General features: G+C 41.2%; 1 protein-coding gene across 1 annotated transcript in view; it reads left to right on the plus strand.

Moving 5' to 3' along the window:
* Positions 1-27,995, plus strand: part of LOC140464957 (collagen alpha-6(VI) chain-like) — a 139,595-nt gene that overhangs the window by 99,357 nt on the left and 12,243 nt on the right. The window contains exons 25-34 of the mRNA XM_072560628.1: positions 3,297-3,359; positions 5,620-5,682; positions 14,600-14,662; positions 16,369-16,431; positions 19,995-20,045; positions 20,406-20,441; positions 20,543-20,605; positions 23,820-23,882; positions 27,326-27,361; positions 27,453-27,489. Coding sequence (XP_072416729.1) covers positions 3,297-3,359; positions 5,620-5,682; positions 14,600-14,662; positions 16,369-16,431; positions 19,995-20,045; positions 20,406-20,441; positions 20,543-20,605; positions 23,820-23,882; positions 27,326-27,361; positions 27,453-27,489 — 538 coding nt within the window. The remainder of the gene's footprint in view (positions 1-3,296; positions 3,360-5,619; positions 5,683-14,599; positions 14,663-16,368; positions 16,432-19,994; positions 20,046-20,405; positions 20,442-20,542; positions 20,606-23,819; positions 23,883-27,325; positions 27,362-27,452; positions 27,490-27,995) is intronic.

A 27,995-nucleotide genomic window follows, 5' to 3' on the forward strand; every position in this document is an offset into this window, starting at 1 on the left:
GCCAAAGAAACAATAGCCAACCTGCTGGACAGACATAACAGACAACAGGACGTTGAACCTATCAACAAAGACGGCATACTTAAACTACTGGACTTGTGCCTCACAACACACTTCACATTCAACAACCATATATACGAACAAATCAACGGAACACCCATGGGCTCACCGATCTCTGGACTCATAGCAGAAGCAGTAATGCAAAGGTTAGAACAAACAGTCTTACCACAAATTCAACCCAAACTCTGGGTCAGATACGTGGATGACACCTTTGTAATAATTAAAAACACAGAAATAGAGAACACACACCAGATCATCAACGCCACACTCACAGGAATCCGATTCACTAGAGATGAAGAAAAGGACAACCAACTCCCATTCCTAGACGTGACGGTACAGAGAACACCGAACGGAGAATTCACCACAAAGGTTTACAGGAAAGCCACACACACAGACCAAGTCCTAAACTATGAAAGCAACCACCCCAACACACACAAACAAAGTTGCATCAAGACACTATTCAAAAGGGCCACAACATACTGCAACACACCAGAACTACAAAAAGAGGAAGAGGAACACCTATACAAGGTATTTGCCAAAAACGGATACCCTCGCAATTTCATCAACAGATGCCTAAGGGAGAGACAACGGAACGAGGACATGCCGCAACCCAAAGGACTAGCCACACTACCATACATCAGGAGCATTTCTGAACTGACAGCCAGACTACTGCGACCACTAGGACTCATAACAGCACACAAACCAACAGCCACACTCAGACAACAACTCACCAGAATGAAGGACCCGATACCCAATATGAGCAAAACTAATGTAGTGTATAAAATCCCATGCAAGGACTGCAGAAAACACTACATCGGACAAACAGGAAGACAGTTAACGATCCATATACAAAACGACAAGCAACATGAATTCGACTGGGACAACACTATCATTATAGGGCAAGCCAAACAGAGAACAGCCAGGGAATTCCTAGAGGCATGGCAATCATCCACAGACTCTATCAACAAACACATCGACCTGGAACCAATATACTAGCCACTACAGCGGACAGCTGGAACTGACAACCGGAAGCGGCAGAGACAGGCCACTATAAATACCGGAGGAAACAGCACAGAAGCGCTTCACAGGAGGCTCCCAAGCACTGAGGATGTCACCTAGACAGGGGACGAAACATTTGCAAGACAAATTCCCAGCTCGGCGAGCAGAACCACAACAGATGCCTTTCTCCTAGAGGAAGTGAATTTATCTTTAAAAAGAATCAGGCTTTCTGGAGTGCCCTAATAATTGGAGATAACATGGTGAGAGATGTTGGGTAATGATTGGATTAGAGTTAGATTAGATTAGAAGATGATTTCTAGCTTTCTGTGCCCTAGTCTTGGTGAGAATGTGCTTTACTCAGTTGTACACTGACTCGAAATGACTACTAAAGATATTGTTACTTTACCTGTAAAAAGCAATAGAAAGAATTTGCATATATACAGTGTCTGTGATGACACCAGTTTATCAACATACAATGCAGTCAATGAGTGACTCTTGATGTGCAGTCACTGTTAAAAGGCAGAACATGGCCAGTCAATTTGGACTTGGAAATGTTCCACAGGAATTAGATAATGAACAGGTCGTCTGTTTTAGTTGTTGTTTGAGGAATAAATGATGGCCAGGCTAATAGGCAGAACACTCCCATTCTTTGAATAAGTAGACAGGATCTTTTATAACGACATATTTCTACTCGAAGCCTGCAGTGGCTCGAAGACAGTTCACTTTCTCCAGGGCAACTAAGGATGGGCAATAAGTGTTAGCCAAGCCAGTGATACTCATATAACTACATTCCATGAGTAAACTAAAATAAACTGATTATCATTAAAACATTTACTTAAATACAGAACTTTTTTTGTCTCATGCCTAAAACATACATTACCATTGTGCAGTTTAACACATCCTGGTCCACAAAACCTGGAACCAGTATAAGATTACAGATTATGCTGTGGATGCATCAGGAAAACACTCAGATCAATTAAAGTCTTTATCCCCACTGAAGTCAAAAGTAGGTGAAAGATTGTCACATTGAAAACTACTGTTGTTTTAACGTGACCATCTAGATTTAGTAATGTGGCTGCCTGATTTTGCACCTGTATTGAAAAGAAAGTAAGATCTTCAAGCTGAAAAACAAGCAGCTGATCTAGTTGCATCAGTTTTCCATGAGGCAGGTTAATAAAACTTAATGCCCCTTTCTCCACTACCTCACCAAAGTATTGCAGTATTGAATCAGGATTTGAAGAAATGAATTGCAAAATATTAGGTTAGATTCTCTACAGTGTGGAAACAGGCCCTTCGGCCCAACTAATCCACACCGATCCTCCCAATACACCTAAGTCTATGGGCAATTTAGATTAGATTAGATTACTTACAGTGTGGAAACAGGCCCTTCGGCCCAACAAGTCCACACCGCCCCGCCGAAGCGCAACCCACCCATACCCCTACATCTACCCCTTACCTAACACTACGGGCAATTTAGCATGGTCAATTCACCTGACCTGCACATCTTTGGAGTGTGGGAGGAAACCCACACAGACACAGGGAGAATGTGCAAACCCCACACAGACAGTTGCCTGAGGTGGGAATTGAACCCTGGCACTGTGAGGCAGCAGTGCTAACCACTAAGCCACCATGCCGTCCCTGAGAATATCTAGTATTACCCTGAGAATATCTGCTATTACCCTGAGAATATCTGCTATTCAGGAGGTGATGAAGATTTAATGATAGAGGTCAATTTTGAGCTGGTCAATATTAACCTGAAACTTTGATAAATTTTGCTTGAGGAAGTAAGTATTAATCTGTTAAGTATAATGTGGTAGAATCAAGTTATCACCAATTATTGCTCTTACTGGCATGTTAAGAACTAAAATTGAGAGAAGCGCATGTAAATTGTACTTCCTGCCGCCCACCTGTACAGTACATGGACCAAAACAAATCTGCAGATGCTGGAATCCAAATTAGACAGGTAGGAGGCTGGAAGAACACAGCAAGCCAGGTGGCATCAGGAGCAGGAGAAGTCAACGTTTTGAATATGACCCTTCCTCAAGGAAGCAGAGTATGGCACTAACTTCCAAGCTAGAAAGCCATGAGAGTCCAACCTCCGGTAATTCTTGCCCATACGATTTCAGTCCATATCAATAAATGCAGTTCCCAAGAAGCGTATCTGAGCTTCTCCGTTGGCTTTGAATCTCATTGAAAACAGCTTTTAATTCCCTCATTAATATTGAAATTTCCTTCTACAGGGTGTCAGGGGACCTTCTGGTTACCCAGGATCCATTGGGCCCTCTGGACTCCATGGCCAACAGGTACATTTGCATTTTCTAATGTATCTTCTAGAAACACAGCTTGGTTAGATTTGTATGAACTGAATAGCTAATTTGCAAGTCTAAATCTCTCTGAAGCTTTTATATCAGTTAAGATTGATGAGATTCTGACTTGAACTGTTCCTCTAAAGTTGGATCCTATTTTGTTTTGCTTGTCAGCATGTTTCTTGATTTACCCCTATTGGTTAAGTATGGGATAGAGTCCAGAAGTGGCCTGAGTACAGGAATTCCAACTTATGATGCTTAAGAATATTATTTGTTTCCTTGGTTATCAAATTTGAGGTGATGAAAATGTAATTTGGTCCCTGATTCAAGTGAATAAATTTAATAAAATAACAAACTGAAGTAAAGCACAGGTGAAGTAAGGTGTTGACTTTGGATTATAGTCAGATTGTTTCACATTAAGAATTGATGCATGCTTTTTTCCTGCAATCTGGTTTCCCTCTCCATTTTCTTTCTCACTGCCTTAATTAAAAGGATAATCAGCATATTTTCACAAGAGTCGAGAGTGTGGTGCTGGAAAAGCACAGCAGATCAGGCAGCATCCAAGGAGCAGGGGAATCCACATTTTGGGCAAAAGCCCTTCATCAGAAAGGGCTGATGAAGGGATTTTGCCCGAAACGTTGATTTTCCAACTCCTCCGATACTGCCTGACCTGCTGTGTTTTTCCAGCACCACACTCTCGACTCTAATCTCCAGCATCTGCAGTACTCACTTTTGCCTATGTTTTCACAAAAGACACAGCACCGTCTGGCTGTTAATTAAAATTGCACAAGCAAAGACCTCAAGATTTTTGTAAAAAAAATCCTCACAGCTCTGCATTTTTTACCTGAATATGACAACTGCTATCAAACAGCCTTCATGGAATCAATCAATCATGAAATCTATAAAGTGTGGAAGCAGGCCATTTGGTCCATTGAGTCCACTCTGACCCACCACAGAGCATCCCAACCAGACCCACCCAACTCCACCTCTACCCCCACCCCCCCCCTTCCCCTCCCCCCCGGGGCTGTATCTCTGTAACTCTGCATTTCCCATGGCTAATTCACTTAATTTACACATCCCTGGACACTGTGGGAAACTTAGCATGACCAATCCACCCAAACTACACACATTTGGACTGTGGGAGAAAACCAGAGCACCCAGAGGAAAACCACTTGGATATGGGGAGAATGTCTGTGGAGTTTTCAAAGTCACCCGAGGCTGGAATGGAAGCCAGGTCCCTGGCAACAATGGTAACCACTGAGCCCCTGTGCTGCCCTTTTACACAATGCATTTCAGATCATTACAATTTCTACTGTTTGAATTGCCCTTCTAATTCTTTTGCCAGTTACCTCAAATCTGTAATCTTGGGGTTGGACAAAACAGCATTGGGGGTTGGGGGAGCATCGTTACATGGGGAAGTGCACAGTGAAAAGGCAGCCTTTGGTTGGACCTGCACCAAGTTGGAAAAGAGATCTGTTGCTGGGCGTGTGCCATTGTGTTGGAAAACTTTGGACCAACCAGATGGTCCCCCTCAGCTTTCATTCCTCACCTTTTTAACAAAGGTTTTAGAACTGACATTGGCAACCCTGAGTCCTGAACCTCCCTCGATCAAAAGGACTCACACTGAGAATGGGGTCAGGAAACAGGCACATTGGTTGGTACATTGGCTGGTGCAACTATATTTGAACCCTCTCTTTGTTCTCGACCTTGGCAGAGCCCATAGATCTTCCCCTATGTCTCGATTTAGAAAGTTGATGATTCCATATGCTTGTTTTTAAAACAACTTTTAGAACTTGTTCTGTTTCCTTCAAAAGATATATCTCTCTGTTCCAGCAGTACCTCTGTTTATAATTATACCATTTAGTTTGCAATACTTCAATGTCAGAGCAATTGTTCCTGACTCAAATCTTGGAGACATTCATAATCACAAAAAGGAGTAGCTGAACTGGTAGTGAAATTGTTTAAATATAGCTTCCATTTATTAACTCATTTGTTAGGGCTGATATTGATGTTAGTGAATTCTCAGTCAGTCATTTTTATTTTTGGTTTATAGGTAGGCACTGTATTTATTTTTATTGATAATGGACAATATTGATACAGGAAAAGTCAGGAGACTGAGAAGTGGTGTCTCATTTGACGTTGTATGATGTTTTCCAACAATGTGAGAAATCTAACATTTCCCCACCTGAGTCATAACCTATAGGTTAGATTTTGACTGGTTTTCTTCATATATTAAACACCTTTAATTATTTTCCAGGGATCTACAGGAACTGTTGGATTGAAAGGAGTAAAAGGAGAGCAAGGATTACCAGGGATTCCGGTTAGTAAGAGTTTTAAATGTGTCAACATATGATTGCACTGTCTAGTGGCTTTAGATTCAAAGTTGTATTTCTCAAAATTTCAGGACTGGTTCCCAAGGCATTTCAAGTCAAAGAAAGCAAATTTCCCGAGAGCTAGGAATTGTAGGATTAGTGGGTTAATGAGGCTTAGTTGCTGTCAAGAGTTGGGCAACAATTTATTAACCTATCCTTGATTATGTTGAGGTCTTTTTACCCTCCTTGAAATTACATGTTTGAGGGTGAGATTACTTTGATACATCGGAGTGACTGACCTGAGTACGATGGGCCAAATGATTATTTCTTGCCGAGAAAGTAAAGGACTTACACTTTAGAGCACCTTTTACTGTATTAAACATCACAAAACATGACCAAGGAAGTACAGATGTTGCAGAAGTACGGAGATAAATGGCCAAATACACTGTTTCAGAGAGGACAGATGGAGCACTGTCAACATGAGCAACGGCCCTCTGTCCTGTTTGTATTGTCAGCCTAGACATTCATGCTTTAGTTTCTGGAGTGGGGCTTGAACCCACAACCTCTTAATCAGCAACAAGAGTGTTATCCAGCAAGTAGCTCACTAATATAAGTTGAGGCAATGAAAGTGAAAAGTTGTCACATCTTTGGGCTGGAAGGGCAGCTATAATTGTGACATTTTTGCACCTGACCTGATTCCAGTTTCAAACAAACACATAGAATTCTGGAAAAACTCAGCAGGTCTCTGGAGAGAAAAACAGAGTTAACATTTTGAGTCTGGTAAGATTTGTCAGAACTGAAAGAAGAATGAAGGCATTTATTTACAGCTCATTCAGAAGACCTGTTTTGCTTGGAGATCACTGGTGACATTCACTATCAAAGTATTTAAGAGTCGAAAAGTGTGATGCTGCAAAAGCACAGTCAGCCAGCATCTGAGGAGCAGGAGAGTCGACGTTTCGGGCATAAGCCCTTCATCAAGAATGTGGAGGGGGAAGGGGGCTAAGATATAAATAGAGGGGTTGGGATGGAGCTGGGGTGAAGGTAGGTGGGAAGGACGTAGGTAGATGCAGGTGGGAAGTGATTGTGATGGGTCAGTGGGGAGGGTGGAGCAGATAGGTGAGTAAGAAGTTAGACAGATCGGTGTGGTGAAGAGAGTGGTGCTGAGTTGAAAGGTTGGATCTGGGATGAGGTGGGGGAGGGGAGATTTGGAAACTGGTGAAGTCAATGTTGATGCTGTGTAGTTGAAGGGTCTTGAGGTGGAAGATGAGGCGTTCTTTCTCCACTTGGCAGGTGGCTTTGATTTGGTGGTGGAAGAGTGCCAGGATTTGCATGTACTTGGGGGAGTGTGAGGGGAAGTTGAAGTGGTCAGCCACAGGGCAGTGGGGTTTTTTGGTGCCCTGAACCGCTCTGCGAGTTGGCGCTTGGTTCCCTGATGTAGAGAAGACTACATCGAGAGCAATGGATGCAGTAAATGAGGGGTGGATAAGAGTCAGTCAGTAATGAAGAGGCATACTGGGTATGAAATGTTAACTCCGTTTCTCTCTCCACAGATGCTGCTAGAACACCTGAGTTTCTCCTGCATTTTCTGTGTTTGTTTCAGACTTCTATTGACTTCATCCAAGAATAAAATCTGGCATAGTGTGAGACAGTTGTCTGATCCTTTCCTGCCAAGCTGGAGATTCCCAAGTGTGAGAACAAAAATGTTCTTTTCATCAGCAGTAAATCTTTGATTGAAATTTATTTACAGCCATTCTGTTGTTAACACTTACTTCCTTTTCAGATAACTGGTGAAGTTATTGTCAAAGTATTTAAGTGTCAGTAATTTCTTTTTTGGACGGATGTGGAGAATTATGGAAAGAAAGAAAAAGAATTAGAAAGAACAGATGCTCTTTGTCATTTTAAAATGACAATGCCATGTTGACTGTAAGTTGACATCTGAAGTAATATTGTCCCAGAAGGCAGTGTTTTATTGGTTTTGGACAAAGATTCCTTGAAATAGTAACTGTTGGCAGACCCTCACTGAAAGTATCTGCCAGAAAGCACTTGTTAACAACATATATTCTATCATGATAATGTGAATATTTACGACTTATGAACGTACTGACACATGAACTTGTAAATTAGGAGCAGGAATAGGCCACTTGAGCTTGCTCTGTCATTCTCTAAGCTTAAAGCTGATCTGATGACTAGACATCCCAACCTGCCTTTCACCCCCTTGCTAAATAAGAATCTGTCTACTTCTGCTTTAACAATATTCAAACATTCTGCTTCCACCATCTTTTGTTGAAGTCTTCCAAATGCTCTCACCACTCTTTGTAAAAAATGGCATCCTCATCTTTGTCTTAAATGGGTAACTCCATATTTTTGAACAGTTTTCCCTAGGTCTAGATTTCCCACATGAGGAAATCTCCTTCCTACATCGAGCTGTCAATATTCCTCAGCATGTTGCAGATCAATGCACCCACTTTTATTGCTGTAATCTCCAGGGGACACAAACTTAGCTTGTGCAGCCTCACCTAAAAATGGATAATTGTCCAAAATGGACAACTACACATTTCCCCACATTATATTACATTTGCTAAATTTTTGCCTATTTGTTTAATCCAACGGTATGTCTTTTGTAACTTCTTTACATTTTGCTGTCTTAGCTATCTTGGTGTCATCGTTAAATTATCTATCCATCCTATCTTTGGTCCCTTCATCAAAGTCATTTATGGATATTGTTAAAAACTCGAGGACAGGGGACTGATCCCTATGGCACACCACATGTTACATCATGCCAATCAGAAAACAAAATAGCCATTTATGCCTACTAGGAGAAAGTGAGGACTGCAGATGCTGGAGATCAGAGTCAAGAGTATGATGTTGGAAAAGCACAGCAGGTCTGGCAGCATCCAAGGAGCAGGAGAATCGACGTTTCAGGCACAAGCCCTTCATCAGGAATGAGGCTTGTGGGTCAGGGGGGCTGAGAGATAAATGGGAAGGGTGGGGCTGGGGACAAGGTAGCTGAAAATGCGATAGGTAGATGAAGGTAGTGGAGAAGATGATAGGTTGGAGAGGAGGTTGGAGTAGATAGATGGGAAGGATGATGGACAGATCAAGAGGGCAGTGCCGAGTTGGTAGGTTGGGACTGGGATAAGGTGGGGCGAGGGGAAATGGGGAAACTGGTGAAATCCACATTAATCCCATGTGGTTTCAGGGTCTCAAAGCGGAAGATGAGACATTCCTCCTCCAGGTGCTACATCAGCACCATTCCCCATCTTTTCCTCTGCTACATCGATGACTGTATCGGTGCCATCTCATGCTCCCACGAGGAGGTTGAAGAGTTCATCAACTTCACTAACACCATTCAGCCCAACGTCACATTCACCTAGACCATCTTGGACACCTCCCTCCCCTTCCTGGACCTCTCCATCTCCATCTCCGGTGGCCAACTGACCACGGATATCGACTACAAACTCACTGACTCCCTCAGCTACCTGGACTACACCTCCTCCCGCCCTGCCCCAGTAAACATGCCATCCCTTATTCCCAATTCCTCTGCCTCACTGCATCTGTTCGAAGATGACCAGTTCCACCATAGAACATGCCAGATGGCCTTCTTCAAAGACCACATTTTCCCCTCCCATGTGGTTGATGATGCCCTCCAGCGTATCTCCTCCACTTCCCGTACCTCCCCCCTAGAATCACACCTGCCTCAATGCAACAAGGATGGAACCCAACGGTCCTCACCTTCCGCCCCACCAACCTCAATATACATTGCATCATCCTCCACCTACAAGCAGAGCTCACCCATAGGGATATATTTCCCTCCCCACCCTGATTAGCATTTCGGAGAGACCATTCCCTCCACGACTCCCTTGTCGGATCCATGCCCCACTCCCGGCCACACCAGCCCACACCCCACTCCCGGCAACTTCCCCTGCCATTGCAATAAGTGCAAAACCTGCACCCACACCTCTCTGCTCATATCCTTCCAAGGCCCCACAGGATCATTCCACATCCAGCAGAAATTTACCTGTACTTCCATAAATGTCATCTACTGTATTTGTTGCACCTGACGCAGTCTCCTCTACATTGGGGAGACAGGACACCTACTTCCAGATCTTTCCAGAGAACATATCTGGGACACCTGCACCAACCAACCCTACCGCCCTGTGGCTGAACACTTTAACTCCCCCTCCCACTCTACCAAAATGTTGCTACCAATACCATGAGCTTTTATTTTCCATAATAACTCTTTGATGTGACCTCTTATTAAATGTCTTCTGGAAATCTTAGTCTGTTAATTGCACAGTGCCCCTTTATCCATAGCACTTGTTACTTCTTCCAAGAGCTTCAATAAATTAGTCAAACATTATTTGCCATTGACGAAAACAATTTGGATATGTCTGATTACTTTTGAGTTTTTCTAAATGCCATTTCCAAATGCTGTAGCTTCTTTAATTAAGACATCTAATATTTTCCTGATAATAGATGTTAAGGGATTTAAACTGAAGAATTCTGTTTTCTGTGTCCCTTCTCTTAATAAAATGTTCCATTTACTTCTTTGTAATTGATGGAACCTTCTCTGAATCAAGTAAAATTTGGAAAATTAAGACCAACACATCAACTATCTCACCTGAATAAAAGTGAAATGCTGTGGAAGCTGGAAAAGTAGAGCTTGCTGGAGAAATTCAGCATTTCTGACAGCATCTGTAGAGAGAGAGAGAGAAATAGAGTTAACATTTCGAGTGCAGTATGACTCTTCTTCTGAACTAGTCAATATCTCTTAACTAGTCAGCTAATTCTGAAGAAAAGCCATACCAGATCTGAAATATTATCTCTATTTTTCTCCAGTCATTCCATTCTGCCAGTCTAGTATGGCCTGCTCTTTGGTTGTCATTACAATGTGCTGTAAAGATCATAAGACTGCGATGTGCAAGCTGAACTAGGCTCTTTGGCCCATCGAGTCTGCTCCGCCATTCCATGAGACTAATCTTATAATCTTCAACTCTTCTTTCTTGCCTTTTCCCATTACTCTTGGTTTCCTTACTAACTCAAAATTTGTCTTATCTTAACCTTGAATATATATACGATTCAACCTTTACAGCCCTTTGTGGTAAAAAGTTCTACAGATTCATTAACCTGCAATGGAAGAAATTCATCCTCATCTCTGTTCTAACTGAGTGACCCTTTACTCCGAGTGTATGGTTTCTTGTCCTAGACTCTGTCACCAGGGGCAACAACCTCCCTGCATCTACCCTGTCAAGATCTCCAAGAATCCAGCTGGGACAGGAGTTTCTTTGATTTAGCACATCTTTCAAAATTATGATTCCTCGTCTTCTGGCTGTTTAACCTAAAACCCTTTATATTTTGCTCATGCGGCTCGTTAGAATACTAGTCCCACCATGGTTCCAGTGTAGGACATTGCAATGGTACAATCTCCACTTTCCCTGGCCCTGGTACCAGCACCTTATGATGTGGAACACACTTCTACCCTCCCAGACATGCATTTATTTTTGATCCTATTTGCCCAATGCCAATTTGCACGTGGCTCAGGTAATAATCCAGAGATCATCACTTCAGAGTTTTGGTTCTTGATTCTTGCTGTTGCAGAAGTTCTTGCTTTGTCGTTGGTACCTCGATGGACCATAACAATTGGATGCTCATCCTTCGGTTATTAGTTACTATCCCGCCCTAAGCAGGTGTCATGAACCCTGACAGCGGCAATACAGTCTCAGCTCTTTGCTGCAGAGAACGGTGTCAACACTGTATTATCCTTCAGTCAATGATGTTCCTTTTCGCTCCCCTCCCCACCTTTCTGTGGCTTTCTGTGTTGTGGTGCCACAGTCTGTTAACCATTCCAGCCCACAGCCCACATTCCCATCCCAACAAGTCGAAAGAACCTATTGAGCAGTTACAAAGGCTGAGACAGCTGTACTCCTACCTTCTGGTTTCCTTTAGCTGCAGACACAATCCCTCAGTACCTGCACAGAAGATCCTATCCTAAGGCTTAATTGGAAGCATTAGCTTTCGGAGCACCGCTCCTTCATCAAGTGGAGCTAGTGCTTCCAATTAAACCTGTTGGACTATAACCTGGTGTCATGTGATTTTTAACTTTGTACACCCCAGTCTAACACCAGCATTTCCAAATCTAACTTAAGGAGTGTGACTACCTCCTGGTACCAAATAGCTAGATGACCTTCACTCTGATGTATTGCTTGTGTTGATGATCTGCAGCTTGTCCTTCAACTCAATAGCTCTGAGCTGAACTCTTTGAACCACTTAACTGCAGGTCTGGATCATACAGGCAAATGGGCTCCAACATGCTGCAGCCGTGATATACCACCTGTCTTGGCATCCTTTATTTTTTATAATCAACTATTCTATTTTTATTTCAATTAACCTTGCGACCTTTCCTGTACAATGTAAACTTTTAGGATCAGAGTTTGGTTATAACCTCTTGTGAGGTTGATTTTTCCCTTGTAGTAGAGCAAAAGGCAATTCTTACAGAGAAAATTAATTAGTAAAAAACAAAGCATTTCCTTCCTCTAAATCCTTACCCAAATCTCAGAACAGTGTTTAAAGTCACACTCAGTGCTAAGGTCACTGAGGGCTCTGTATTCATATGCTCAACTTAGCTCAACCCCAAGTACAAAAAGAATAGGTTTAAGTTAATTTCTTTAATTAACATGGTCTTTTCCCTGGGGTGGGGGAGTCCACAAGTAGAGGCATAGGTTTAGGGTACCAGGGCAAAGCTTTAAGGGGCAACGTTTTCACACTGAGTGTGGTGCATGTATGGAATGAGCTGCCAGAGAAAGTAGTGGAGGCTAGTACAATTTCAATATTTAAAAGGCATTTGGACAGGTATATGAATAGCAAGGGTTTAGAGGGATAAGATGGCAAATAGATTAATTTAGGATATCTGGTCTGCATGGATGTGATAGACCAAAGGGTCTGTTTCCATACTGTACATCTCTATGACTTTATAACTAACTGAACTGATCTTCGGTGAAGAGTTACATTCCTTTGCTTAAGCCTGGATAAAATTTAGAAGTTAAGTAGCAGATCTCAGTTGAATGTGAAATGTAAAGACAATTAAATAACAAAGAATTAAGATAACCCTCACTCATCTGACCCCCTGCACTTTGTTCAAGATTGCACTCAATCTGGCTCAATGTGTAACTTCTAAATTTTTACTCTGCAGCCAGTAGTGGGGGAAAATGACAACAGGTCTCACTAAGTACACTGCTCTTCTCTCAGTTCCCTTCAATATTACTGAGGCCCCAGGCAAAAAAGTAATTATTTAATTGACAGGCCTGTTATTAAAAATGTACGCTGCTGTTTCTGTTAAATGCAAATGGCCCAAATGATGGAATATTTGCAGAGTAGTGTCTAGCCCTTGCACAGTATGGAAATTGGTCATCACTAAAGGCACAAATGACAGTCTTTGCTAACCCCCCACATCCTTCTTGATTTATCTTTGACAAAATTGACCATTTCCAATGCTACATCTTTATTGGCTAGGTGGGAAGAACTTTCCTTACTTTGTTCCTTTCTTTGTAAGAGAATCATCTGCAACAGCTTCTCTTATTCTTGTGCCATTATCTCTGGAGTGCCTCAAATATCTCCCATTGGTGCCCTCTTCTTTCTCATCTAAAGGTTGATTCAATGCCATCAACTGAAAATGTGGCATCAGTTTGCACCTGTATGCTGAAGGCACTCAGCTACACCACAAAACCATCTCACTCCTCCATTATTGCCATGTTATTAGACTACTCATCTGACATCTAACTCTGGATGAGCAGAAAATCACTGTGAAAATTGGGCAGACTGGAGCCATTTGTTTCCAGGCGCAATCTTCAATCCAAGCCCACTGACTTCATCCCTCAACGTGGCAAGTATATGAGATGAACCTAGAATGCTCCTAAGCTTGTGTTACATTTGCCGTCAAGGTGACTTTGTGATCCCATAGACAAACCATCATCATTATGATGGCCTCTCTTCAGTGCCTTAACAACTCGAAGTTTGACCCTGCTGCAGCTCATCTGTTGTTTCCTTAGGCAGGGAGACAAGGACCCATGGGCACAGCCTTAAAATTAGAGGGTGCCAATTTAGAACAGAAATGAGGAGACATATCTTCAGCCAGAGAGTGGTGGGCCTGTGGAATTCATTGCCACAGAGCACAGTGGATTGATAAATTCTTGATCTCGCAAGGAATTAAGGGCTATAGGGAGAGTGCAGGTAAGTGGAATTGAAATACCCATCAGCCATGATGGTGGAGTAGACTCGATGGGCCAAATGGCCTTGCTTCCACTCCTGTATCTTATGGTTTTACTGAATCTACTGAAACCCTCACTGATTCTCTTGTCATTTTTAAATTTGCCGATTCTATGTTATTCCTGGACAGTGTCTCAGTTTTAACCTTCTCTGTACACTTCACATCATAGAAAACTCTGCCGCCCCTGTGCTAACTGGCACCGAGTCCAGCTCACTCATCACTCACTGAGCTACACTGGCAAAGCTACCATTTTAAAATGCTCATCCTTCTTTTCAAATTCCTCCATGTTCTTCCCCTTCCCTATTACCGTAATCTCCTGACCTCCAAGATACTCTCCTTACCCTTTCAGTGCTGAGCTTAATTATTTCACCATTTGTCCAAATTCTTAAGCTGCTAAGGCCTTAAGCACTGGAATTCTGTCCCTAGATTTCTCTCTGTTTAATCCTTTAAGATGCTCCTTTAAATCCAACCCTTTAACCAATTATTTTAGTAAATTGTCCCAATATGTCTTTGTGATTCAGTCTCACATTTCAATTTGATTATGTTCCTGTGAAGCACTTTGGGGTGTTTTGCCAAATGAAAGGTTTTATATAAATTCTAATTGTTGATGCCTGGTTGACCAACAGTTGATTTATTTTTAGCGTTATTTCCTTGTGTTTCAGGGTACACCCGGATTGCTTGGCTTCAGGGGTGCCAAAGGCAGCCAAGGGCTCCAAGGGCAAAGGGTATGTGGAACAATCTCGTAGGTATTAATTGATACTTAGTAAAATGGAGCTTCTGAACAGGTCAACTGAAAAACTCAGAAGGAACAATTTCCCCTGAATCAAAACTCACCTTCTGACATAGGTCACTTAACCAAATCTGAAGTAACAATCCCTTTTATGAGTTTTACTGGAATAGCTTTGTGTATTTACAAAGTACTGAGGGTCTCCAATTTGTGAACTTCCGAGTTATGAATGCTTGTATTTACGAACGTGATCCCATACAGGGGTGCAATTCTAAAGACACAATGTATAAAAAATTTCCTGTACTTGACAAACAACTGCTTTACGCTGTCTGGTATTGCATTCAGACTTGTGTACAATTCAACTAGTGAGCCTACATTCTGAATGGAACCAGTTTGCTGCAGAGGTACTGCCTTTAGTTGCTGCAGGTAAATGGATAGAACAGTTGCAATACTGCTGGCAGTCACAGGGGGTGCTAAGAGCATGGTAAGGTTTGTGAACAGATAAACTAAATATGGAATTGGTGTGTGTTTACGTCCAGTAATTTTATCATAAACATGTTCAAGCTGGAAGTTTTCACTTTTCAAGCTTTAACATACTGACCTAAGTAGAATCTTGGATTCTTGAGTGTGTGTGTGTACATGACGTACTTAAAACTGTCACATATTTTCTTGGGTACATTGGTCTTAATTTTCAAGGTACTTTTTATGTTCACAATGTAATATTTAATTTTTTGCTCAGATCAAAGTTCTAGAAGTTTTTGACAGATTCCCTCCTGTTGCTGATGTCATTATATTATAAACAAATAATAGATTTTCTCTGGCCTGTTTGACTCAGTCATTGTCATTTTCTCCTGAGTCAGACTGCAGATTCAAGACCCACCTCAGGACCTAAGTACATCAGAGTCAGAAGTGAAGCTGAGGCTGTCTGCCTAACGAGACTATTTGAAGAGAAACCAAGATTGACAAATGTGGCACATAATTACAAATTGCTACATAGTTGAATTATTGCGAAGTACTTTGAGTAGATTTTATGATATGCTATGTAAAAGCAAGTGCTTTGCATAGTTTCTGGTGAAGCTGTAAGTTTATTCAACCCACCACATTTGTTGGTGGACGTGCCGGCAAAACATCTCAATTATTGCTTACATGTCTCCACCAATTGTACCAAACTTCCTTATTTTCTTTTTTCTCAAAAATAGTTCACTCCATTTTGTTTATTTAATTGTTGTGATTTGAGCATGTCATCTAGGCTGCCATTTCAATGCAACACTGTCACAGTGTTGACTTCAGGATGAAACATTAAACGAGGGCCATACCTGCTTATTTAGTTAAAGGTGTCCTGGACAATATTTATTCCTCAACCAATGCCACTAAAATAATTCATCTGATCGATTATCACATGGCCAATTGTGAGGAATTGTTGTGCAAAACTTGATTGGCATGTTTAGGACGTTACAACAGTGACTACACTTTGAAAATACTTCATTAACTGCAAAGGGCTTTTGGATATATGGAGGTCGTGAAAATTGTCACGCACACGTGGCAGTCTTTCTATAATTGTCAAAGGAACTTTAGTTAATCTAGCAATGTTTGTAGATCTGAATTATTTATTGCATAAATAGTACTAAACAATATTAGCAAGTAAAAATCATGTTGACAATTGTTCTTACTTGCCATTTATTGCCACTTTGAAATTGTCTGAAGGGTGTAACTGGAGATATGGGTGAGAAAGGAGAATCTGGAACAATTGGACCACGTGGACCACAGGTTGGTACAGTTTCTTATCAACAATAGGTTTGTGTTAACTGAGTTTCAGAGTTTGATAATATAGTGCTATACAAAGAGAAAGCTGATTGAACATGGCGCAAAAGGTCAAAATGATATATAGATCGAGATGAGTTTGTATAATCTCCCCATTTTTGCGTGGGTTACCTCTGGTGCTCTAGCTTTCTCTCTCAGTCCAAAAATGTGCAGATTAAGTGGACTGGCCCCATGCTAAAAATTGCCCCTTAGTGTCTAGGGTTGTGCAAGTTAGGTGATTTAGCCATGGTTAAATGAATGGGTCAAGGTGGGATCAGTGCAGACTTGATGGACCAAATGGCCATTGTACACATATAGGGATTCAGTGATTCTATGATGTGTTACCTCAATTCTTGGACTGCATGGAACTTTTTTTTATTTCATAAATATGCATTATTCATAAAAAATATCATTGTGTATGTGTGTATATATATTCGGTTCTCTACAGAACCACATCAAGGAAACAAAAATTGGAGTTTGACTCTATCCAAACAAATCAAAGTCATATCTTACATATTCAAAATTATATTTGCATGCATTTGAGGCACTAGGAGGGTCCGATAACTGCCAGGAAATTGGCAAGGGAAATGATTGATCTATTTCTATTGTGCTGTTAGCTCAGTACTTGGAATGATTCTGGGACGTTGTTAAGTCAGTTGTGGATTATGGATGGTTTGCATATTGCTGTCTGAGTTACTGTGGTGCAGCTGATTGAAGCTGACTAAAAAAATGTAGTGTTGTCACTTACACATTAATAAGCAGGAATTCCTTTTGAAAATGGACTCCTCTTTCAAGTTATGAATATTCAGGAAATTCCCAATAGATTATAAATTATCAACTGCTCTTAGTGCAAAGGAGTTTTGAGAAAGTATTTGATTACTGAAGAAAACCATCAGTGAAGAATTGAGACAGTAAGTAGTAAAGAGATTTTACCTGCATGAGTACCATTGACTGCAGGTAGTCAGCTGTACCCCAGTGAGGCTCACTCTCAAGGATTTTGTAATCTGCTTTAAATAGCTTCTTCCACCCAATCCTTAAATACATCATAATGATTCAGTGTGGCCTCCTGCATTTGCAGTGGGACTTGTAGACACCAATTTAAGCCCAAGCCCCACCCAGTAGCTGTGAAGTGAGATAGAAGGTCTGAAAGCTTTACCCTCACTGAAGCTTACAATGGACCAGCTGTGAAGTAAAAATTAAATTACGTGGATAATGTAAGGTCGTTTGTTTTAACAAATGAAACTTCAAACACACAAAAAAAATGATTTTGTAAAATTCAATTTCATTTCTAGAACAGAAAAGAGAAAAAATATAAGAAAATGTCTCTGAACACAGGGAGGCAAATGCTAATTATAAATAGGTTGAACAGCTCAGGCAAGTAATGCTGAAGCTAAAGGCGATGTTTTGAGGAGTTTATAGATTTTGTGATTATATCTTCACTGGATACAGAATAAACCATCATACTCTGCCTGACATTATGACTGTGCTTGTATCTGAACCTACTGTGATCAGACCATGGTATTGTTCTGTTGGAGGTTGTGGCACATTGGGAAATACCCTGGTCATCTGAGGGAGAGGTCTGAGTTCTAGTACCACCCCAGGAATTGATTGCCAAGGAAGACGCATGTTAATTTGTAAATCATTGCAGCATGTGACAGGTGGTTATTATGGAAAAGATTCCTAAATTATGTTGACTGAAGTTATATTCCCTCCCATACTCACAATTCATTTTGAAATCGCATAAAGCTCATGCATTTAATGTAATGAATTGGACCCTCTGGCATCAGTCTCCATCTACAATCCGCATGGACTCTTTTGGGATGGTCAGTTGGCATATTTGGCTGGATGGTCAGTTCAGATTATATTGGAACCAACAGCAAGGTGTTTTACCCCGTTCCATTTGTGGTAGATTGGGGATCTTCCTCCTTGCCCTGTCCATTGTGGAGATTGTGATAATGCAGATCAGACCTGTCTGTAGGCAGTGAACTCAAGAAGAGGAATACTGAGTTGCAGTAATATTCACTTTCCGCCGGAATCTCACTGACCTGAATCTCAGTGATCCAGTCAGGATGAATCAAAGATAGTAAAAGCCCTGTTGTCCTGTCTGCATTTTATCACTGCCAGTAAATTAAGGAGGGTGACTCACTGTCAAGAATTGTTGCTGAAGTTGAGCAATTCAGCAGCCTCACTGTTCATGGTAGTCACTGCTGTGGCTGCATGAGCTGGAGGAAGAGGGCATATCAGTAGACAGGAGTCCGTGAGGCTGGTAAGTGGGATCCCAGGACATGGGGGTCAGTCAGGTAGGCTGGATGAAACAGAATGGTAATTGCTGTAGGCTAATAATCCAACACCGTGAGGATGACCTTGCTTGTGGTGTGCAGTTCCATTGGCTCAAGACTAGCCAAAAAGGGCAGCATGGTGGCTCAGTGGTTAGCACTGTTGCTTCACAGTGCCAGGAACCTGGGTTCGATTCCAACCTCAGGTAACTGTCTGCGTGGAGTTTGCACATTCTCCCCGTGTCTGCGTGGGTTTCCTCCGGGTGCTCCAGTTTCCTCCCACAGTCCAAAGATGTGCAGGTTAGGTGAATTGGCCATGCTAACTTGCCCATAGTATTTAGGGATGTGTAGGTTAAGTACATTAGTCAAGGGTAAATATAGGATAATAGGGAGGGGAATGTGTCCGGGTGGGTTACTCTTCAGAGGGTTGGTGTGAACTTGTTGGGCCAAAGGGCCTGTTTCCACACTGTAGGGATTCTAGAAAAAAGGACCCCACCTATTTGCTGAAGCAGGGGAAGGTCCCAGAATTTACCAGGTGATGTTGCCACATGCCCTTGCTGCTTGTTAAACGTTGGTGGAGAAGAGTAGAAGTAGCCGCCTGCCTGACTCCTCTGGGCTCCTACAATGGCCCACCCACCTTATTTGTGGAACTGGCAAAATAGAATGGCCCATGAATGTGCCTGGCATGTAAGCTGACTGCTTTCCATGCCATTTTAGTACCCTTCGTGCCTCCTAACCCAATCCTCTCTGCTACTCTCCATATTACAACACACAACCAAAATTATCCCCAGTGAATTTTCACATCTTCTTAAAATACTTCAGATGGATTGGCAATCTCACTTCAAGAAGCAGAAAAGACAGAGACCTAGAATAATTAGGCAGACAAGTTACGTGTTAGCTAGTGTTTATATGCATGTATGTCTGTGTGTAATAGGCGTGGTACAATTATGAAGATTATGCATTCAGTGTTAAGATCATACTTGACTTGAGCCTGGAAGGGGAATCTGAAAAGAGCTCAATGCCATCAATTACAGAGGTCTTGACTTTCTATCCAGGCTTTCGAGTATGACTCAGAAAATGAAGATTGAGGTGTTTTGTTGCTTTCTGTACATGATGAGCTAATTCCACAAGTTATGGATCCTTGGTAATGTGCATCACCAAAATGTTGCGCAAATGAATTTATTAATTAATCGTTTGAGGCACTGAGAAATTTAAAGATGTTGAAGGACGTGAATTCTGTTTGATGTCACACAGGGTTTGGATGGGTATGACGGCACTGGAAGGCCTGGATCAAAAGGACAAAAGGTGATGAGCAAAATTCAATAATTGCATGCTTTCACTATTCTATTACTCTCACAGTAAGTGGAGAGTTTATTTTTGCTTTGGCTGCTCCCTTTCCAGAGATTGTAACCAGAAACTTAGGCACATGTCTGCCCATATCTTTAGAAACTTTTGATCAAGGTTTTGACTACCTGACCTCCTACCTCCTCATTATTCAGAGGCAAATTTCGTGAAGTACCTTGTGACATCATTATAGGTGCCAGATAAATGGCATCCTTTTTGAAGAAAACACTTCAAATTTAAGCAGGAGTAAAGCTGTGATGATTACAATGCCAATGTCTGGAACAAAGATGTCTAATTTCTTCTCTCTTGTTATGATTCAAGGGAGTACAGGGACCCCCTGGTTATCCTGGTCAGCAGGTATTGGCTACATTTGTAAAAATATGTCCACATTTCCGCCATTGTTTTTCAATTAAAAGACATTAACAGTTATTTGTGTACGTTGTGTTCTGAAATTTTAGGGAGTAGATGGTCCTCCTGGAATCGAGGGCAGAAAAGGACCCAAAGGAATAAGAGGACGCAGGGTATGATATTTATTGAGTTTATTAAATATTTTGAACCTGTGGAACATCCATTCATGATTTAATAAGGTAATCTAGCTCTTCTGGCAAATGAAAGATCATAGAAATTCCCCTCTCTTTGACAAAATTTACAAGTACTGAAGTTTACGGGAAACCCCGAATTTAAAAGGAGTTGCATTTTGTGGCGTATTGTGAAATATGAGACTATAGTGCATTGTTGACACGATTAGCTCAGATTTTAGAGCTAGCAGTGGAAGCATATTGCTCACAGCTCAGGTTCAGTAAGCTGCCTATTGGGTTTTAATAGGCTGGAGAGCACAGGGATCTTCTTTTTCAGTGTTATTTTGAATTTGGTGTCCTCTATAGGGGACCCATAGAATGTGTGTACAAGGCAAGTAGCAGGATTTACCAATCTTATTGTAGAATTCTTATAAATCACCAAGGAAGAAAGTCAAAGGTAGGAAATATAAAATACATTTAAATAATTGCAGAGAAAATCAGTTGGGTTTAGGGTACACACACAGGATTAAGGGATAAGCTTGTATATAAAAGCACAAATGTTTAATGGCCAATTTTGTGGAGAAAGATCTGGGTAATTAACTTTCTCCTGTTGGAATGAGACTCCACATTTTTATAGTTAATTTTTCAGATACAGGAATCTAGTTCATAAGTGAATATGACTTAGTTTGCTTTACACATCTCCGTTATTTCTCATTGAACAAGACTGAAGATTTTCATTGGTCTTCCACGTGCATGAACTGCAAACGGCTAGCATACAGGTACAGCAGGTAATAAGGAGGGCAAATAGAATTTTGGCCTTTATTGCCAAAGGAATCGAGTGTAAAATTAGGGCAGTATTGTTGCAACTACGCAAAGCATTGGTGAGACTGGTTTGGAGTATTTCCTACAGATTTGGCCCCCCCTTAACTGAGGAGGGATGTAATTGCATTGGAGACAGTTCAGAGAAAGTTACTAGATTAATCCCAGAGATTAAACAATTGTTTTATGAGGAGAGTTTGATCAGTTTAGGCCTGTACTTGTTCGAGTTTAGAAGTTTGAGAAGATATCTAATTGAGGTGTATAAAGTGTGAAAGAGGATTGACTACGCAGACATGGAGTGAATGTTTTCCTTGTGGGCTAATCTAGAATGAGAGGTCGTAGGTTTAGGCTATGGTTTAGCATATTTAAGAGCACGATGAGGAGGAATTATCACTCTGAAGGGGACCATGAATCTGTGAAATTCACTACCCCAGAATGCAGTGAATGCCACTGGATGCATTTAAGGTGGAGATCAACAGACAGACTTTTAGTTAGTATTGGGTTGAAAGGTTATGGAGAGGGGGCACGGGAAATGAGTTGAGGCTGAGGTGAGATCAGTCATAAACATATTGAATGGCCTAGCAGGCTTGAGGGGCTGGAATTCCTGCTCTTAGTTCTTATGTGTGGTGTAATAATACTTAGTTAGGCTCTTGCTTTGGCAGTGATTTTCTGCGGAGATTTCATTATCATTGACAACAACATCCAGATTTCTATGTTAAAGAGCATTTATGGAAGCCAGAGTTTTATCTAAAAATAGCAGCAAGTTCTGGCAGCCTCCCTGTTAGTGCGGCTTATTTGGGGTTTTGATTCAAGGTGATCAGATTTTTCGCTTTTATTTATAATTTGGAGTCTTTAACTTATCTATTTTCATTAGATTAATTTGATTTCAATTGATGACAGTTGGGGTAACTCAGTGCCATGCTGATTAGCTCTAGCAGAGTTGAACTGAGTAGCAATTCCAAGTATAGTCTGTTCTGATATAACATGACAGTTCCGTTCCTGTGTGATCCTGGGTTATAGGAGAATCACGTAATAGCAGCACCATTTAAATCCAAGTGAACCGAGTCGCGTTATAGCCAATACAGGTAAGGAAATTTTGCATTCTACAAATAACAGTCTAAATTCTTCAATCGCGTTATAATCAATTTGCGTTGAAGAAGTGCACGTTATAGCAGAACTGACTGCAACAGTGTGGAGAGCAGTGTAACAGGTTATCATCAAACAACAAGAAAGAGTGAGAGCCGTCCATAGGTATCAATGATATTGTATCACATTTTTATGTGATGTTGTTTGGTTTTCCTCCGAGTTGAAAGTTTAAAGATAGAAGTTGCAATTTTAATGCAAGAATCCCATAATAATGAACTAGTTATCATTCACATAGTGTCTAGGAAATGCTGTAAAACTCATCAAACAGTTGAGAGACTTGTTCCTTGTTGGCCACTTTGTATTAAATGCCTGAAGTTTATGTGCTGAATTGGGGCTTTGCTGATCATACTTCCTGGAAATATAAGCCTACTTCTGAACTGTTGATGTCTATGTCAGTCATAACCAAATCCTTCCCTGTTCCAAAGTTACTTCTGGCAGTATATGTCTGTTCACGCTGATTGAGAGAAAGTGAGGACTGCATATGCTGGAGATCAGAGTTGAAAGGTGTGGTGCTGGAAAAGCACAGCAGGTCAGGCAACATGTGACGAGTAGGAGAGTCAATGCTTTAGGCATAAGCCCTTCATCAGGCTTATGCTTGAAACTTTGACTCTCCTGCTCCTTGGATGCTGCCTCACCTACTGTGCTTTTCCAGCGCCACACATTTTGACTCTCTCCATGCTGATTGTAAGTCCCAAGTGCTCAATTGCAGCACTTCTAAAATGATACAGCTTAATATTTTTAAGTTGTTTGTTACTTCAACAAAACTTGCTTCTTCATTGCAAGATCAATATCATGGAATGTCCTCCCTAAAATCACTGTGGGGATAACTACACCACATTAAGTGCAATGGTCAAGGGAAACATTCACCACCACCATCTCAAAGCCAAAAAGGGATTGGCAGCATCAACATTCTGTGAAGGTATTAAAAAAAATTGCCATTGCCCTCTGGTGGATCTGAGCCATTTTTCTCCTGGATTTTACATATTTAAGACCATGATCTTAAAGGACAAGCTTTAAAAGATGAAGCTGCTCAACATCATAATATACTCCAAACCTCACAATGATCATGAACAAATCCATTCCAGATCCTAAAGTTGGGCAAATTTAGCTGAACTATAATGAAAGGTCCCTCATTAATATATGAATTTAGAATATCCCAGCTTGCATTAGCCATTACATCCTCTAAATGTTTCAAGAAAATGAGATGTCTTCAGTGTTTCAAATGACTGTTATTTGATCTTTTCTGTTTGAGGGCGACTCTGGCCTTTCTGGTGATCCAGGAAACCCAGGAGAAGCAGGATTTCCAGGAGTAAGGGTAAGGTGCCTAATGAATGTGGTTCTGTATTATCTCCAGTGATTGTTTTTTTAACATACTGCTGAACTTTTAACCTGAAGAAAACATGGATTTGGGATGGTGGTGACTTAAAGTATGAAGAGTAATTATCCTGAACTAAACTTGTTTCTGACGCACCAGGTCTGGTTTTAACTGCAGCTTGATGGTTGTCTCTGTAAGTATAATAATGACACTGTGAGACTTACAGTCATGATGTTTTCCAATGTTAGCTGCTGCTGACTAGGTTTTCAGGACATCAGCAGCTTCACTGATCAGTTGAGGATTTGGTGGATTCCTAAGTTAAATTACTTTGGATCAAGCTACCTGACTGAGAAGCCTCCACAATCAGTCAACCTCCCTCTGGCCTTTCTCTCAAAAACATCGAACGCAAACATTAGTGTTCTGATTCCTTCAACCACAGGAGGTCTGACTGCTGTGCTGTCTACCTCAGGTTCTCAGGCCCTGGAATTGCAGACCTTTATTTCAGTACTGTACTCCTTTGCTCATCGCGCAAAGCTTAGGAAGTGTACCCTACCAAGACATATTTGAAGCTTATCGATAAAGAGAAGAGCAATGTTAGTGAAATCTGTACATGTTACAACAGAAATGACACAGGGGTGTGGAATGATTCTGCAGAATAATAGATTTTAACCACGTAGGAACATTGGAGATTTTTTGGACTTATTCTGCTGTTCCATCAGGTCACAGCTGAATTGCATCTTAGTTCACTTTCTGGATTAGTGGTGCTGGAAGACTTTCGCTGCTCGTTGGATGCTGCCTGAACTGCTGTGCTCTTCCAGCATCACTTATCCAGAATTTGGTTTCCAGCATCTGCAGTTATTGTTTTTACCTCTTAGTTCACTTTGCCTGCCTTGATTTCATATCTTTTAAAAATCTTAGTCAAACAGAGACCTCTAACACAACGTATGCAATATCTGACTCAGAGTGAAATATCATGGGAGTAACAAATGAGAATTTTATTCTGGAAAGGAAAACCCTCAACTTGATGATGGCAAGATTAAAGTTTGGATGATTCATCACCATTCATGTTTACTTGATAGAAAACTTACCCTGAAGAATTTCATTGTAGGGTTACAGAGCATAACAAGCTGAATGCAACTTTAGTGACATTGAAATGCTGGAAAACAGGCTTGTCATAACTGCCGCAATTAGCCACAGAGAAAATACTCTGTCGGCTAATGAATAGAGTCATCAAATTAATAGCAGAGGACAGAGAGGATTTTTTTTTGTTGCACTACTGTGGTCATGGGGTAATCGTCTATAAAATCCTTTATTAAACATCTTCACTCATTTGAATTTGTAGAAATTTAGCTATGTGGAAATCTTACTGAATGAGTTTATAAGAGATTATCTTGATAAAATAGCATCTGAGAAATCTTCACACAGTGAACTGGCAGCAGCAACGTTTATACAGTCTCAGTGTGAAAGAGTTAACATAATGCCAACAGCACCAGTTTTTCTTGAGGCCAACCTTGCCAATTTTTAGTAGAGAGATTTATTTTACTGGGGTCTGTCTGATCTTTTCATGAGCAGTGATGTGATTTGAAACTTACTCCAAGCTTGAAATAATGCTTAGGCCCTGATGAGAGGGAATATGCATTCCAACATGAGCAACAACTTATATTTTTGTTTGCTTTTAATGTAACAACACACCCCAAGGTGCTTCACTGGTACAGTACTATATATATATTACAATAAGTACATAAGGAGATTTTTGATCAGATAATGAAAACCTTGGTTAAAGAGGTAGGCTGTAAAGAATATCTTCAGTGAAGAAGGAATTCTGGAGCTTAGGCCATGTGTAACTGAAGGCACAGCTACCAAAGGTGGAGGATCTTAGATAAACCACTGGGGCAGCATGGTGGCTCAGTGGTTAGCACTGCTGCCTCACAGCACTAGGGTCCTAGGTTCGATTCCAGCCTCAGGCGACTGTCTGTGTGGAGTTTGCATATTCTCCCGGTGTCTGCGTGGGTTTCCTCCGGGTGCTTCGGTTTCCTCCCACAGTCCAAAGATGTGCAGGTCAGGTGAATTGGCCATGCTAAATTGCCCATAGTGTTCGGTGCATTAGTCAGAGGGCAAATGGGTCTGGATAGGTTACTCTTCAGAGGGTACATGTAGACTGGTTGGGCCGAAGGGCCTGTTTCCACACTGTAGGGAATCTAATCTAATCTGAAATTAGTGAAGGTAGCTCAGAAAGTTGTAGGGTGAAATTCCAGAGATAGGGTGGAGCAAGATCTCAGATGGATATAAAAGGAAGGATGACAGTTTTAAAACTGAGATGGTGCTTCAGTTGAAGCTTCTGCCTGCCATTCTTAAAGGACTCCTGACTCATCCCAACTTTACTAAATTCCAGGCCACTGTATTCAGTGTATAGAGGATCAACCTTGTGCTGTGTGAGTTGTGAATGAAACAATGACTGAAAAATGTGTTGCTGGAAAAGTGCAGCAGGTCAGGCAGCATCCAAGGAGCAGGGGAATCAATATCGATTCTCCTGTTCCTTGGATGCTGCCTGACCTGCTGCACTTTTCCAGCAACACATTTTTCAGCTCAGGTCTCCAGCATCTGCAGTCCTCACTTTCTCCTAGATGAAACAATGACTGTATGATTAGCTCGCCCTAACTCTCAACCTCAAAGCTTGCTTTCAATGAGGTCTCCCAATTTGGAGCATTCTTCAATCACAACTGTCCACATTGATTGTGTATGGAATGAGCTGCCAGAGGAAGTGGTGAAGTTGGTCCAATTATAGCATTTAAAGGCATCTGGATATGAATAGGCAAGGTTTTGAGGGATATGGGCCAAATGCTAGCAAATGGGACAAGATTCTGGTCTCCTTCCTATTGAATGATGTTGTGAAACTTGAAAGGGTTCAGAAAAGGTTTACAAGGATGTTGCCAGGTTTGGAGGATTTGAGCGAAAGGGAGGTTGAACAGGCTGGGGCTGTTTTCCCTGGAGCGTCGGAGGCTGAGGGGTGACCTTATAGAGGTTTATAGAATCATGAGGGACATGGATAAGATAAATAGACAAAGTCTTTTCCCTGGTGTGGGAGAGTCTAGAACTAGAGGACATAGGTTTAGGGTGAGAGGGGAAAGTTATAAAAGAGACCTAAGGGGCAACTTGTTCACACAGAGAGTGGTACGTGTATGGAATGAGCTGGCAGAGGAAGTAGAGGAGGCTAATATGATTGCAACATTTCAAAGGCATCTGGATGGGTATATGAATAAGAAGGGTTTGGAGGGATATTGGCTGGGTGCTGGCAGGTGGGACTAGATTGGGTTGGGATATCTGGTTGGCATGGACAAGTTGGACCCAAGGATCTGTTTCCGTGCTGTACATCTCTATGACTTGATGTGAAATCGTAATCCGCAAAACTGCTGAGGATTTTTCCATTTGCTTTGTCATTTCAGGGTTTCAAAGGGCCACCAGGGATCATAGCTATGAAAGTAAGTTATATCTGTGCAGATGGAGATTTCATATCAACATAGAATTTAACATTAGTGACTAGAACTTGAATTCTCTGTTTTTGTTTTGCAGCCATGTGAACTTGTGTCATATATTAGAGAAAAATGTTGTAAGTAGTTTGTTTCATCATTAAGTCACAATGATTTCCTCCACAAGTTAGTTTTAATATGTTCTTGTAGCACATGATGATAACTGTTGAAGATGTACAGAACAATTAGTACATTGGAATTTGAGACTGCAAAACACTATTTGGACTGGTAACCAATCTCCTAGGTAAGCAGTTTCTGCAAATGACTTGTGTCCCCTAGAAGCAGACTTACAGATGGGCAAACTCCCAAATGATCAATCTTCCCATTGACTAATTGTCCTATATGCCAAGGATTAATGTTGCACATGGCTAAAGTCTCAGATGATCAAATTCCTCAGACTTAACTGAAGTCCCAAAAACCAAATTTCCAGTAGTCTGAACATTTATTTTGTAACTGATGCCTTAGAAGACATCCTTTAGTTTATTTCATTGCATATGTCTCACAGATAAAATCTTAGCCTGTACATCTATTTCTTACCTTATTAACATAATGTTTGCTCTGTGAGTTATACTGCAAAGCATTGCGC

Source organism: Chiloscyllium punctatum, chromosome 41 (assembly GCF_047496795.1).
Source record: "Chiloscyllium punctatum isolate Juve2018m chromosome 41, sChiPun1.3, whole genome shotgun sequence".
Classification (NCBI taxonomy): Eukaryota; Metazoa; Chordata; class Chondrichthyes; order Orectolobiformes; family Hemiscylliidae; genus Chiloscyllium; species Chiloscyllium punctatum.